At 35.9% G+C, this 16,375-nt stretch overlaps 1 protein-coding gene across 4 annotated transcripts in view; it reads left to right on the forward strand.

Annotated features, from left to right (window-relative positions):
- The window catches only part of Upf2 (UPF2 regulator of nonsense mediated mRNA decay), a 116,883-nt gene that overhangs the window by 73,087 nt on the left and 27,421 nt on the right, over positions 1-16,375 (forward strand). For all 4 annotated transcript variants that reach the window (XM_021656512.2, XM_060372858.1, XM_060372857.1 and 1 more), the window contains exons 13-16: positions 3,061-3,264; positions 4,319-4,594; positions 7,610-7,793; positions 12,399-12,538. In XM_021656512.2, coding sequence (XP_021512187.1) covers positions 3,061-3,264; positions 4,319-4,594; positions 7,610-7,793; positions 12,399-12,538 — 804 coding nt within the window. The remainder of the gene's footprint in view (positions 1-3,060; positions 3,265-4,318; positions 4,595-7,609; positions 7,794-12,398; positions 12,539-16,375) is intronic.

Genomic DNA, 16,375 nt, shown 5'->3' on the forward strand with positions numbered 1-16,375 from the left:
TCTGCTTACTGTAGAAAATGATAAGGAATGACAGTGCACTTTGAAAACTGGATCTGTCTTCAGAGTTGTTTAAAATTGTTTTAGAATGGGATAATAGTTTGGAAAGCACTGAAAGCTTCCATAGTGATGAAGAGGTGACATTTCCAGGGATGGTTCTAGAAAGCAGGTAGACATGAAAGGACTATTTCACAATCTGCCAATAGTACCTATTTTCTTCCATAACAAAAGTGGAAAGAATCTGTCTTCAGGGAGAGCTCTGCTGATAATCTTGTTTCTAAGAAATTTTGAAATGGTAAAGCTAACACATAGCATTTTTTATTTTACCAATCACTTTTATGCACTGCACATATTTTAACTTGTTTGCTTCTAACTATGAACTAAGAAATAAATGTAAGTACTTTTATTATTTCCTATTTTACACGCAAGGAAACTGAGGTTGTCCTCTCTCTTAAGTGACTTAAAACATTTATATGCATATATATGTGTACACATGTTTGTGTGTGTGCATGTAGAGGCCAAAAGGTTAATGTCAAGTGTTTCTCTTGCTAAACCTGGAACTCACAAATTCAGCTTTCTAGGCTTGCCAGGAAACTTCAGGGAGCTTCCTGTCTTTACCATTGGAATTGCATCAGTGTGTAGTCAAGTGTGTCTTTTTTATGTGGACTTTAAGGGTATCAAACTCAGGCCTCGTGATTGCATACAAAGCACTGTGTAGCTGGGCCACCTGTCCAACTTGATTTTTAATTTTTTTAAGTTACCAAATAGTGGGTATCATTATGTCTTTTCTTTTTTTTTTTTTTTTTTTTAGATTTATTTATTTAATTTGTGTATATAAACACTCTGTTTTCATGCACACCAGAAGAGGAAATCAGATTCCATTGCAGATGGTTGTGAGCCACCATGTGGTTGCTGGGAATTGAACTCAGGACCTCTGGAAGAGCAGCCAGTGCTCTTAACCGCTGAGCCATCTCTCCAGCCCCTCATTATGTCTTTTCAAACATACTGTGTCATTATACTTTTTTCTACTCCTACTCTACCCCATGCCCCCTTCTCTTGCTGCTCCGGTTTTGCCCTCACTTCTGCTTTCATAGCTCATGAATTTCTTTACCCTCTCTTACTCTACCATTCCCCCTCATCTATATCTCTTTGTCCCCTAAGTTTCCTTTATATTTCCATCCTACAAATATATACACACATACATAAATTTAAATTTAGAGACCACATGAGAGAAAGCATGTGATATATATCTGAATATGACTTATCTTGCTTAACATAATGATCTATAGCTCTTACCAATTTTCCTACAAATGTCATAATATCATTTTTCTTTACAGCTGAGTAAGATTTCATTGAGCACAATGGTTTCTTTATCCATCCTCTGTTGGTGGGCATCTTTATTGATTCCCATAACCTAACTATTTTAAAAAGTGTACCAGTAAATGAAAAAAGAAAAAAAAAGGTGTACCAGTAAACATGGATGTTCAAGTATATCTGTGGTACAGTGAGTTAGAATATATTAGCTATGTACCCAGGAGTGATACAGTTAATCATATGGTATGGGAGTTCTAATCTTAGTTTTCTTGAAGAATATCCACATACTAGTTAATATTCTCACCAGTTGTGATGCAGGGTTCCTATCTTTCCACATCCTCCTCCACCTCCTCTCTTCCTACGTTTCTTCTTTTCTTTTGTCCTCTTTTCTTTTTATTCTTCTTCATCAAGATAGTCTCTCTACATAGCCCTGGCTGTCTTGGAACTCACTATGTAGGCCAGGCTGGCCTTGAATTTACAGATCTACCTGCTTCTGCTTCCTGAGTGTTGGGATTAAAGGTGTATGCCGCTACCATGGGCTCTTCCCACATTATTATTGGCATTTATTGTTGTTTATTTTCTTGAGAATAACCATTATAATTGTGTGACATGGGCTCTTGTCATTCTTCGATGGCTTAGGATTTTAGACAGTTTTTTACATATTTATAACCATTTGTATTTTTTCCTGTTAATTCATTAGAAGATATTGTTGGTATTTAACTGAAAAATAATATTCTCTATATCTTTTCACTTTGGTGATTTTTTTTATTTTTATTTTCTGTTCAGCCTTTATTAATTTGGGGGACTATTTCTCATGCTGATGTAGTCATTTCAGAGGCCTTACCTGTGACTGTGTGTTGACATGTTTTCTCACTTGTCCTTTCTCACTTGGCACTTTAAGAGTATCAGGCCTTTCCATAAGATATTTAATCCATTTTGAGTTGATTTTTCTGAAAAGAGGAGGATAGATCTAATTTCATTCTTTTCCTTTGTGGCTACCCAGTTTTCCAGTACAGTTTGCTGAAGAGGCTGTCTTGTTTGGTTTTGTTCTCCAGTGTATGTTTTTGTCAAAGATTAGGTGGCTCTGATTGTACAGTTTATTTCTAGGTCATACATTCTGTTTTATTGCTCTGAATTTTACTTTATTTGTAGATTATTTATGTCAAATATAATGTACACTAATTTTGTCAAACCATGGCTTTTTCTCTTAACCAAGCATAGTCTTTGACTATGTACTGTTAATTTTTTAATACACTTTATACTTTTTATGTGTGTATGTGCCATTTAATTACTACTAAACCATCTCAGCGCTCATTTGATTGTTTAAGACGCAAATACTGTTGGAACTTTTTGGAAATTATGGAAAGGTCTAGAGAATAATGATAATGAATGTTTATAATTAATAAATCTTATTTAACTCTTTGTAAAGTAAGAAAACTGCTAAGTGCCCATTAAAGTATTTCAGATTTTAAAATTTCTATATCTCTGTACAATAAAGGACTAAAGTACCTGATTTTATTATATATGCATATTTTTTCTTTTTTGTTTGTTTATTTGTTTGTTTTTCAAGACAGGGTTTCTCTGTGTAGCTTTGGCTGCCCTGGTCTTACTTTGTAGATCAGGCTGGCCTTGAACTCACAGAGATCTGCCTGCCTCCACCTCGCTGAGTTCTGGGATTAAAAGATGTGCACCACCACTCCCCACTTCCATGCTCATTTTAATAACTTAAGTAACACTTTCTTCATGTAGGTTTTGAGACAGATGCGAAAGTTGCCCTGGCAGGACCAAGAAGTGAAAGACTATGTTATTTGTTGTATGATAAACATCTGGAATGTGAAGTACAATAGCATTCACTGCGTAGCCAACCTCCTAGCAGGACTGGTGCTCTACCAGGAGGATGTCGGGATCCACGTTGTGGATGGAGTACTCGAGGATATTCGATTGGGAATGGAGGTAACAAATTTCCTTTATAGTTATCTAATTAGGCTTTCTGGAGAACATAGAAGTCTTTAAATTCTACTATTGAATAAAAATAATTTAAGCCGGGCATGCCTTTAAAGCTGTACAAGCCTTTAATATCAGCACTCAGTAGGCAGAGGCAGGCAGATTTCTGTAAGTGTCAGGCCAGCATGGTAGACAAAACAGGTTGGATAGCCAGGGATATTAAGAAACCCTGTATCAAAAAAAAAAAAAAAAAAACCACAAAAAAAACACCCTCTTTTCTTCTATTAAATTATTTGCTGCTTTTTGTGAGTTTTTTGTGAGTAAACTTGTGTATTAAATTTTCTCTTGCAACCTCAGATAATCACTAGAATGTTTTTGTATTTTTCTGGAGCTCTTTTAAGCTTATTTTGTCAGGTTATATTAAATTTTTATTATTTCTAGGTTATATTTTTTATAATTTATTTAATTTTATTTTATGTGCATTAGTGTGAAGGTATCAGAATTGGAATTGGGGGTATAGACAGTTGTGAGCTGCCATGTGGGTGCTAGGAATTGAACTCAGGTCCTTTGGAAGAGCAGACAATGCTCTTAACCACTGAGCCATCTCTCCAGCCCCTATTTCTAGGTTATTATTGAGACTCAACTTAGAGGAATCTATAAGCATATTAATTATAGATTTTTAAAAAGTGCTTTTCTCTTACTAAATCTTACATAACTAGCTAGTGTTTCTTGATTCATAGAACAAAAATAGGTTGGGTGGGCTGATAGGAAGACTTACATTGTAACTATTTAGAAAAAGTTCATTTAATGATAGCTTAATATTCAACTTAATGTCTAACATGTTCTTTTTAGGTAAGGCATTTTAAAGATAACTATTTCCTCGAAAGTGACAGAATTCTTGGAAATGTCCACATTATTAGGAAAGGAGTAAGGAAACTATCATCATTTCTCTGACAGATATTCTTTGAATAGTTGATACTCTTCAGTTAGCATTAACCCTTCCAGTTATATTGCTACTCTTCAATTAAAACCTGTGGGGTGTTTTTTTTGTTTTGTTTTTCAGGTTAATCAACCTAAATTTAACCAGAGGCGTATCAGTAGTGCCAAGTTCTTAGGAGAACTTTATAATTACAGAATGGTGGAATCAGCTGTTATTTTCAGGACTCTTTATTCTTTTACTTCATTTGGTGTCAATCCTGATGGTTCTCCAAGTTCACTGGACCCCCCTGAGCATCTGTTCAGAATTAGACTAGTGTGCACTATTTTGGATACCTGTGGCCAGTACTTTGACAGAGGTTCCAGTAAACGAAAACTTGACTGCTTCCTTGTATATTTTCAGGTGTGTAAGAAGAATATACAATTTGGTATCACTGAATGCATATATAACAGAAATTTCAGCAAAGAAATGATGGATTGTTTATATATGTTCACAATTAGGTTCTACTTAACTGTAGAGACCTTAAATTGTATGATGGATTCATACACACACTAATTTTTTGCAGCGTGTTTCATGTAATATTGGTTGCTAATTTTAAGAATTATATGGATTATTGATTTAGCACAATAATTTATAAATTGTGTTTAACACAGTAATTCTTTAATTAAAGTAACCTTTAAAGTAAAAACCTATGTAGCTTTGGGTTTTTTTGTTTTGTTTTGTTTTTTGACTGGGGGTGGGGAGTGGTTTGAGAAAATGTGTTTTCATGTAGCCCAGGCTGACTTTGAATTCACTACTCTCCTGCCCCAGCTTCCCAAGTACTGGGATCACAGATATGCACTGCCACAACCAGCTACTTAAAATTTGATAGCATTCTTCTCTCAGGTCTGTTTTGCTTTATGTCCAAAATGCTTGTTTCTAAAAGATCCAGTTTAATCTGCTTATTCATTTGTTTACTTACTTACCTATTTAGAGAAATAGCAGTTCACATAAACATTTATAATGTAGAAAGCAAGTGTATTTATTAGTAAGCTCTTGAGTTGTGCTTTCCATACTTATTTATTCAGTAATTTATTATTTAGAGTAAGTTTGAGCTAAATTAAATTCAGTACAAATATAGGGATAATCATACAACTTCTATAAAGTTTATATCACAGAAGTTAACTTCTAGGTTGGTTGCATGTACCTCAATCATTATTCCCTGTGAAATATAGCATAATAAGGACAAATTGGAAAGGATAGCTCATCATCAGGTGCTTAAGATGTTGCTGAGTAAAATACCAATAGTATTTGTTTCTACACAACCACAGTTGTTAGCAATTTATCTCTTTAGAAAAAGGTTTAGTATTAAAACTTGAGGCATCAGAAATGTATCCATGTAGTAGCCAGGACTGAACTAGGAGTAAATAATTTGGCAAATTTCATTTTAACTTTCTCATATTCCTATACCTCTTGCCTTATTTTATAAATTTCTGACCAAGAAATGAGGAAAGGTGTTTCCAGGTTTGAGGATCAAAGTCCCTGTTAAATGTAAGGCCTGTCTTAAACTGGAGATATTTATATTAAATACCTGAGTTTTGCTCCAGAGTATTAATATCCAAATTAGAATCTCTTTGAGAAGAAAATCATCATACCTGCTATTCCAGCCTCAGAGAAAAGAGCTACTCAGAACCAAAAATCAACAAGGTGTTTCCCAAGTTAATGTGACAGAAAAGTGTAGTCCATATATATATATATATGGACTGGGAGTTTGAAATGAGTTAGGCTCCAGTGGTGAGTTGCTGTGTTCTGTGTACACCAATGTCAGTCCTGAGATGAGGTTGTGCATCTCACTAGAATAAAAAGTACAGGCTAGGCTTTAGAAGGCACTAGAAAGCATCAGCTGAAAATTGCTGAACTTCAAGTACATGTGTATTATCTGGGGAATCTATGCTTCTACAAAGCTTCCTGCTGAGGCCCACGCTTTGAAAAGCGAAAGCCTAGGACACAAGGTAAAGAGGATGATTAAGGACCCTAGAAGAATTCATGTTTATTCTGGTAAATATATAGTTATATATTTAATATTATAACAATTTTAAAACTGAGGTTATGCTACTTGTTAATATATTTGGAATTAGAACAAGAATACATTAGGATGAGAGAGCATATTAGTATAGAGGAAAAATATCAATATAGAATCATGTACACGGTAGCTGTTTAGTAAATGTTCATAATTTATTTTTATATTTTTCAAAAAGTTTCATTCTTGCCAGGCACGGTGGTACAAGCCTTAGTCCCAACACTCAGGAGGCAGAGGCAGGCAGATCTCTGTGAGTTTGGGGTCAGCCTAGTCTACAGAGTGAGTTCCAGGACAGCCAGGGTTGTTATACAGAGAAACCCTTTATTGAACAAAACAAAAGTTTTATCCTCAAATACTTTAATAGACTTTTTTAAATTTTATTTTATTAATTACACTTTATTCACTTTGTATCCCCCCATAAGTCCCTCCCTCCTCCCCTTCCAGTCCCACCCTCCCTCCCCCTTCTTCACACATGCCCCTCCCCAAGTCCACTCATAAGGGAGGTCCTCCTCTCCTTCCTTCTGATCTTAATCTATCAGATCACATTAGGAGTGGCTGCAATGTCATCTTCTGTGGCCTGGTAAGGCTGCTCCCCCATCAGGGGGAGGTGATCAAAGAGCAGGCCAATCAGATTATGTCAGAGACAGTCCCTTTTCCCATTACTATGTAACCCACTTGGACACTAAACTGCCATGGGCTACATCTGTGCAGGGGTTCTAGGTTATTTCCATGCCTGGTACTTGGTTGGAGCATGAGTCTCTGGGAAGACCCCTGTGTTCAAATTTTCTGGTTCTGTTGCTCTCTTTGTAGAGTTCCTGTCCTCTCCAGATCTTACTATTTCCCACTTCTTATATAAGATTCTATGCACTCTGCCCAACAGTTGGCCATAAGTCTCAGCATCTGCTTTGATAGTCTGCAGGGAATAGACTTTTTTTAATTGAAGCAAGTAACATAGGAAAAATAATATCAATTTATCAAAACTGAGGCATTGAATCTGCTCTGAATTAAATGTGTCAACTCTGTTTGGGGTAACCTGAAAGTGTATTTGACACTTTGTTTATACTTTTTTCCATGGTGGTTTTTTTTGTTTGTTTGTTTGTTTTTGTTTTTTTTAACCTATGACAGCTGGAGGGGAAAAAAATTTAGACTAATGTCAACAACTGCCTCAAAAATTATACAGATAGGAAGAAATAATTGGAATTGGGATCATTGCTGTTGGCCATTAATAAAAATTACAGGTTTCTTGTTCAACAATTTAACTTAGTTATTATAACTAGGTAACATCACAATACAACTTACTATTTACAATTTTTGTTATTAATTTCTTTTAGCTAAATTTATTTTTCATTTGTTATCAGCGTTATGTTTGGTGGAAGAAAAGTTTGGAGGTTTGGACAAAAGACCATCCATTTCCTATTGATATAGATTACATGATCAGTGATACACTAGAACTGCTAAGACCAAAGATCAAACTCTGTAATTCTCTGGAAGAATCCATCAGGCAGGTACAAGACTTGGAACGAGAATTCTTAATAAAACTAGGTAAGCAATTCATTACAGAGAGAAAATAAAGGGGGTTTGGTTAGATTGTCTCTAGAATCTGTTTATAATGTTTCTAGTTGGAGTTTTGTATTTGCATCCTTTGTATATTTGATGTTGAGTACTGAATGGTAGTGTTAGGTGAGACCTGTGTGACTTAGTTGGTTTTATTAAGTGATCTCAAATTGGAATAAAGCCAGCAAGCAGGACTTAAAGCAAAAGTGAAGGAAAAGTACAGTCTTGTTAACTCCTTAATTTTAGACTCTGGTTTCTGATTAAACCTTTGGGTGAAAGTGTCTCTTATAAATAACATATTTTCAGCTGATATTATTCCTGAAAACACAGACTTTGGAGTGTAGAGAAAGTACCTTTTAGAAATTTGGAAAAACTCTACAAATTTTCAGATTTTATTCATTAGTGGAGTTGGCTCTCCTGGGTCTAGAGAAAATGCCACTAGAAGATTATCTGTGCGTTCTCTTTATCTTTCTGAGGTGGTTACAGAAGACTTAGCCTTTGAATATCAACCTCTGTGGAATACAGCAGTTTACTAGTTTTGTCAGCAGGTAATAAGTGCAAGGTCTAGTCATTCCAGCCTAGTCTGTTTTTCTGTACTATTTTCAGAGTTATGTTTCCAGAGTTGGTAAAGCTACTTTATTTCTCATTAGCACTTGGCGTGCGTCTTTACCTTCAGTTACACTATTACTTTATTATGTTGCATGTCTGAAGAACCAGCTTAAAGTGAAAGGTGTAAGTGATAGTCCCCTCCCTGCCCCAGGCATTCAGAATATTGATACACTTGCTATCTCCAAGGTAGATCCTCACTTAGAGAATATGCTTGTGTTCACCTGATTTTTCAAATCCCTGCACTGATTGTGCAATCACTCACTTGTCCTACTGCTTACCTAACAGAGACCTAGGGTGAGTCCTAGCTTTTCAGCTTTGACCCAGGTTCCCCATTGTCTTTTCTTTTCCAATTTCTAATCAAATAAACAGTCATTTCAGGCCAAGCATTATTACCTTATGTATTCATGTTCTTTGTATGTTTCGAAATTGTTAAGGGCTTAGGGCCCAGAAGTTTTCATAAATGGTACAGCTGTAGTGGGGGGGGGGGCATAAGGTAGGAAAAAAGATTGCTTTGCCTGTTTGTAAATTAAAGGGTTAAAAGACATTAAACTTCTTATGAGGACCATGAAGAGGGAAAAATGAGTCACCATTATGATCTGAAACTCAAAGATCAGTCTTAAGATCACTTAAGCTTAGTCTCTGTTTTCCTCCTGGTTTTAGAGGTTAGATGCAGGTTGTATGCAGAAGATATATTTTAAGTTAGCATTCTATTGACAAACCATAGCATCATGCAGTATTTGCCTTTCATTGTCTTCAGGCACCTAGGAACATCTCGTTTTATTTTTATAGCATCCAGTGCAAAGAGTGAAGCTAGTGTGAAAAACTAAAATTATTTTTTAATATCTTAAACAATTTACAGTTTTAACATAGATAATGTTTTATGGCAGTGATTCTGAGAAATAAAAAAAAAATCACCTGTATTATAGTCAGAAAGAGTGATGTGTTAATATGATTTGTGTTCTTTTTTTTTAACTTTACATGTTTTTGCAGTTTTCTATCTGTACTTCTTTTAAATCTTTGGGGTTTTGTTTCATTTACTTGTTTAACAGATTGAATTTCTTTGTTTTTATGTTTCTATTGTTTTACTCTAAGGTTTTTCCAATTTTACACTATTATGTTATTTTTTTAAATGACTTTTTTAGGTAGACAGTATATAGGGGCTAAAATATTTTTCTTTAAAATATAAATAAAGCCAAAGTGATATTATTTAATTTTGTTTTGGAGGCTCCAGCTAGTACTGCAAAGAACAGAAATGAGAAGAATGAATAAGATATTCATATGAATAAGTACATTTTAAAGCAAAAGAGTATATTCCTTAAATTCTAAACAAAGCCAAAAAGGTCCAAAAGTAGTTCTAATTAAATACAAGGCAATTTAGCCTATAATGAATAAGGACTTAAAAATAAAACTATGAACCAAGTAGGTTGAATATTTATTTTTAAAATGCTTAAAAATTATCTACTATTAGTGTTTCCAAATTTTAAAATTGCAGAAGAATGCACCCCAAAATAACAAGTTTGTGTGTTTAAAATTTTCATATATGTGGTTCAGTGGCACACACCTGTAATCTCAGCACTTGGAAGGCAGAAGCCAAGTCAAAGGCCAGTTTGAAAATTAAGGGCAACTCTTTGCCTCAGAAAAACAAAACAACAAACCCACAAATAAACAAACCCCTACAGAGTATACACATTTTATATAATTTAAATTTAAAAGAAAAGTTATTTCCTTGCCATGTTATTACCACTTTTATATGAAGTGCATGGGCAAACTGATAGAATAGCATCCATAAGGATAGGTAAATGAGCATGGCGTATGCAAACCAAGAAAGATTGGTTTTATTGAGTGCAAGTTTGTTTGCCAGGGTGATGGAGGTGTTATTTAGGAGGGACAGGAGGCCAAGCTCAGATTAAAGCAGCAACTAATGTATAAAACAGGACAAACGAATGAATGCTGTTATGTCTTCCAAGTATGTGGAGGATGTGTTCAACTCTGCTGAAATATCTGAAAAGAGGCAACTTCTAATGAGTGGGAAAACTGAGTCGCCAAGCAATTCAAGTAAAGGCGAAATGTGTTTTATTTTGTTCCCTTTGTATACTTCTAACATTTTAATACTCTATATTGTGTCTGTATTTTACATTTTGTTACCCATGTGTCCTTTATATGTTTCATATACATTGTTTACACTGACAGTTTCCTAGGCATTCATAGTTTGATCATTCTTACATTGTAGAGCAAATTGCAGAAGGCAGTGCTTACAAATTGGTTTTGAAGCTTTGCACGTCAAATGAAGATGTTAGAAGTCATATTATTTTCCTGATACTTTGCAAGCAGTACTATCAAACAGTTGCCTGCATACTGTTTTCTCAATGATGTATATTTGGAGTAGAGAGGACAATGGTGTAGTAATATTTCATATAAGTTGTCACTGTGTTGTGTTTATTGGATAACATTTAGGTTGTAAACTCCTGGCTTTGCATTGTTTGCCTTTGATAATTATCAGTCACATATTTTGTTTTTAAAATCCAGTTAGGGGTTTGCAAGATGGCTCACCAGGTAAGGATACTTGTACCAAACCTGATTTTGGTTCCTGGAACCCACATGCTAGGAGAGAACTGACTGTTGATTGCTCTCTGACCCATACACTCATGTCATTGCATGATACACACAATATACATAGACACATACACAAGTAATAAATATTTTAAATCTAATTAAACATACATGCATAAAATCTACATTTATGTATGAAAGCCAGTGAGCAATAAGTAAATACTTACATTAGTGAAATATAACCTGATACAGCATCTATTTTTCTTCAGTATCAATTTTAAAAGATACTTCTGAGCTTCATCTGTCTGTCCTTTTTTCCCTCAAACGAAAGTAGGTACTTTAATTGTTCTGTACTTATATAATTTCACCCATTGCTTAGGCTTAGCACTAGAGTAAATTTTTGTTGTTATAAATTTGTCTGGTTATTCAAACTCTGAAATTCAATATTCATAAAATGAGAGGATTAATCCACATTATCAGTAATTCACATAACCAGAGTTATGTGACTAACTAGTATTTATTTATTAAATACCTACTATATATTTATCAATTTATAGCCTGTGCTGAGTTTGAAGTTTATAAACTAAGTTCTTTGTCCTTAATGAACTTATTATGAAATTCTTAGAAAATAAATAAGATAGCATAATATCAACTATAAAGTGACCCGTGTGCTTCAGGAAGAGGCAGTAGGTAAACTTAGACCAGCCTGGAAGGACAGATGAGCTTTCAGTTGGCATGTTCAAGGATACTCCATTGAGAAGGATATTGGATGAACAACATCTAAAATATGTTCTGGGCAAGGTGTAGCCAAGAGTTGGAAAAGTAGAGTGAGTAGGTTGAAATTGAAAGCAGTGTGGAGAAGAGCTGCACAGTGAGATGTAAAACCACATGGGAGGTGAAAGATTTGGGCCAGTGAGTTCCCCAAGGAAAAAGAAAAGTTAAACTGTACAACAAAGCCGTCATGTCCTGTCACCTCTCTCCTCGTTGTGTGCATTCAGATTGATAGCCAAGTGTAATTTCTCCATTAAAGTGACACAATCTTTATTTACCTATTTTTCTGGTTTTAAATATTGTTGAAATATTATTTGTAGAGTATGGCACAGGTCTGTTTTATTTGTCTTGAGAGTGAACTTTCATGTGGCTGTCTTTTGTCTATATTTATCTGAAAATGAGTTTAAATAGGACAGTCTTTTAAGTACTTGAAGCTGTAAAAGAAAAGAGGTATAGACATGCATACATACTCTTTTTCTAGTCTACTGGAAAAGAAATGTGTACTTTTTATTGTGTTTTTCCCAATTATTTTCAATTCTGATCATTTATTGCTCTGAGAAAATAGTTGTTAAATTACTTCATACTGTTTAAGTGGAGTGGTATAAAGACCACAAGATTTTATTTTTCTAAATGTGTTTTTTTCACTTTTGTCCTCTTTTTAAGGCCTAGTAAATGACAAAGACTCCAAAGATTCTATGACAGAAGGAGAAAATCTTGAAGAGGATGAAGAAGAAGAAGAAGGAGGAGCTGAAACAGAAGAACAATCTGGAAATGAAAGTGAAGTGAATGAGCCAGAAGAAGAAGTAATTACTTTTATTTCTAACATAAATTTCTGGATATATGTGAAGAAGAATACTTTGAGTAAATTCCTGTAAAATTATTACATTTATTTATTTGTGTGTATACATACACACAAACGTGCAACACCCTTTGTGCCACAGCACATATGTGGACCTTAGGGGTTAACGTTTTCTCCTTGAGTCTTGGAGGTTGTACTCGGGTCATCAGACATAGCAGTAAGTGCTTTTCCACGCTGAGCCATCTCTCCAGCCTGAGGGAAGATTTTTTTTTTTCCTTCAAGACAGGATTTCTGTGTAGCCATCACTGTCCTGGACTTGCTTTGTAGACCAGGCTGGCCTCAAACTCAGTGATCTGTCTGCCTCTACCTCCCTGAGTGCTGGGTGAAGATTTTTTAATTAATAAAGATCTCCTTATTTTTATTATTGAAAATGTGACTAATAATATGTCCGATTATAACATATGATATATTAATAATATATTTCTATTATATGATTAGGGTTTTTATTGACATCAGAACTGGATCAATCATAGAACTTTTATTTATTAGCAATTTGAGGAAATTTTCATCTCCTATGTATCTTTTTTTTAAAGATTTCTTTATTTCTTTATTTAATGTATATGAGTGTGCTATCTGCATGTATACCTGCATGCCAGAAGAGGGCATAGGATCACATAATAGATGGTTGTAAGCCACCATGTGGTTGCTGGGAATTTGAACTCAGGATCTCTCCAAGGCCGTCAATGCTCTTAACCTCTGAGCCATCTCTCCAGCCCCCTCGCTCCTATAACTCTTAATCTTATTATTGAATATGGGCAATCTTTGAGCTTTATAATCTTAAAAAACAATTTTACTATCTAAATATTCATACACTTTGCTCTATTTTTTTTTTTTACCAACTCCAGTAGTTCTGAAATCTGAAATTTATTATGTATGTGATAGTTTGCCCTTTACTTTTTTATGACTTTCTTAGGCCAAACTATGTGAAATTGCTTCTATGGCATTTATGACCCTCCGAAATGTTTTCTTGGGAACTGGAAGATACTTTGTGATATGCTTACATGCAGGCAGGAGGACCTGCATTCAATCCACAAAATTAAAATGAAGAAATCAAAACAAACAAAACAAACCTGGCATGGTCACACATGCATTTTATCTCAGCACTTGGGAGGCAGAGGCAGCTAGGTCTCTGTGCTTCCAAGGCGAGCCTGGTCAGTTCCAGGACAGCCAGGCCTATTTAGAGAGACACTGTCTTAAAACAACAGAAAAAAAAAGGGCCACACAAGGTGTTAAGTGCTTGAAGTAATAGATATGGAGAGTGGGGACAAATGGCTCTTTGGGCCTCATTACTCAACCAGCCCTGCCTACTTGATGAGTCCCAGGCTAGAGAACCTGTCTCTAATGAAGAATGACAGGTAGTGAAGAGCAGCACAACCTGAGTGCAGAGGACCTGAGTGCAGTTCTCAGCACTCACTCCAGGTAACTCAGAATCACCTGTAGCTCCAGCTCCATGTCCTTCTCCTGCTCTCTGTGGTACACATAGACAAACACATCAATGTGATTTTTAAATTTTTATTAATTACTGTTTAATCACATTGTATCGCAGCTATAGCTCCCTCTCCCATCCTCTTCCCATTTCTCCCTCCCTCCCTCATCTCCTCCCATGCCCCTCCCAAGTCCACTGATAGGGGAGGTCCTCCTCACCTTCCCTCTGACCTTGGCCTATCAGGTCTCATCAGGACTGGTTGTATTGTCCTCCTATGTGTCCTCCTAAGGCTGCTCCCCACTCAGGGGGAGGTGAAAGAGCCAGCCCCTGAGTTCATGTCAGAGACAGTCCCAGTTCCCATTACTAGGGAACCCACTTGGAGACTGAGCTGCCATGGGCTACATCTATGCAGGAATTCTAGGTTATTTTCATGAATGGTCCTTGGTTAGAATATTAGTCTCAGAAAAAAACCTCTGTGCCCAGATTTCTTGGTTCTGTTGCTCTCCTTGTGGCGCTTCTGTCTCTGCCACATATTTCTATCTTCCCCTTCTTTCATAAGATTCCCTGCACTCTGCCCAAAGTTTGGCTATGAGTCTCAACATCTACTTTGATATCCTGCTGGGTAGAGTCTCTCAGAAGCCCTCTGTGGTAGGCTCCTGTCCTGTTCCCTGTTTTCTCCCTCTTTCTATGTTCGTCCCGTTTGCCTTTCTGAATAAGGATTGCTCATCTTACCCAGGATCCTCCTCCTTGCTTAGTTTCTTTAGTAGTGCAGATTTTAGTATGTTTATCCTATATTATATGTCTGATATCCACTTATAAGTGAGTATATACCCTTCTGTGTCTTTGTGCTTCTGGGATACCTCACTCAGGATGATCTTTTCCAGTTTCTACCATTTGCCTGCAAATTTCATGATTTCCTGTTTTTAATTGCTGAGTAGTATTCCATTGTGTAAATATACCACAAATTCTGCATTTGGGTTGTTTCCAGCTTCTGGCTATTGCAAACAAAGCTGCTACGAACATGGTTGAACAAATGTCCTTGTTGTATATTTGAGCATATTTTGGATATATGCCTAGGAGTGGTATAGCTGGATCTTGAGATACCATTATTCCAAATTGTCTGAGAAAGCGCCAGATTGATTTCAAAAGTGGTTGTACAAGTTTACATGCCCACTAACAATAGGGGAGGGTTCCCCTTTCTCCACAACCTCTCTAGCATGTGTTGTCACTTGAGTTTTTGATCTTAGCCATTGTGATGGGTGTAAGGTGAAATCTCAGGGTCGTTTTGATTTGCATTTCCCTGATAACTAAGGATGTTGAGCATTTCTTTAAGTGTTTCTCTACCATTCAATATTCCTCTATTGAGAACTCCCTGTTTAGCTCTGTACCCCATTTTTTAATTGGATTACTTGATTTGTTACTTTTTAACTTCTTCAGTTCTTTATAGATTCTGGATATTATACACCTGTCAGATAGAGGGTTGGTGAAGATCCTTTCCCAGTCTGTAGGTTGTCGTTTTGTTCTGATGACAGTGTCCTTTGCTTTATAGAAGCTTTTCAGTTTCATGAGGTCCTATTTATTGATGGTTGATTTTAGAGCCTGTGCTGTTGGTGTTCTATACAGAAAGTTATCTCCTGTGCTAAAGAGTTCAAGGCTCTTCCCCACTTTTTCTTCTAACAGGTTTATTGTGTCTGGTTTTATGTTGAAGGTTTTGATTCACTTGGACTTTAGTTTTCTGCAGGGTGATAAGTATGGGGTTTATTTGCATTTTTCTGCATGTAGACATCCAGTTAGACTAGCACCATTTGTTGAAGATGCTATCTTTTTTCCATTGTATGGTTTTTGCATCTTTGTCAAAAATCAAGTATCTATAGGTGTGTGGGTTTATTTCTGGGTCTTCTATTTAATTCCATTGATCCACCAGCCTGTTCCTATGCCAGTACCATGCAGTTTTTATTACTATAGCTCTGTAGTACAGCTTGAGATCAGAGATGGAGATGCCTCCAGAAGATCTGTTGTTGTACAGAATTGTTTTAGCAATTGTGGGATTTTTGTTTTTCCAGATGAGATTGAGAATTGTTCTTTTAAGGTCTGTAAAGAATTATGTTGGTATTTTGATGGGAAGTACATTGACTCTGTAGATTGCTTTTGGCAGAATGGCCATTTTTATTATATTAATCCTGCCAATCCATGAGCATGGGAGATCTTTCCATCTCCTGAGATCTTCTTCAGATTCTTTCTGCAGATCAGACAGGTCTTTCACTTGCTTGGTTAGAGTCACACCAAGGTATTTTATGTTATTAGTGGCTATTGTGAAGGATCTAGTTTCCCTAATTTTTCTCAGCCCTTTTGTCA

This window comes from Meriones unguiculatus, chromosome 19 (genome assembly GCF_030254825.1).
Source record: "Meriones unguiculatus strain TT.TT164.6M chromosome 19, Bangor_MerUng_6.1, whole genome shotgun sequence".
NCBI classification, from domain to species: Eukaryota; Metazoa; Chordata; class Mammalia; order Rodentia; family Muridae; genus Meriones; species Meriones unguiculatus.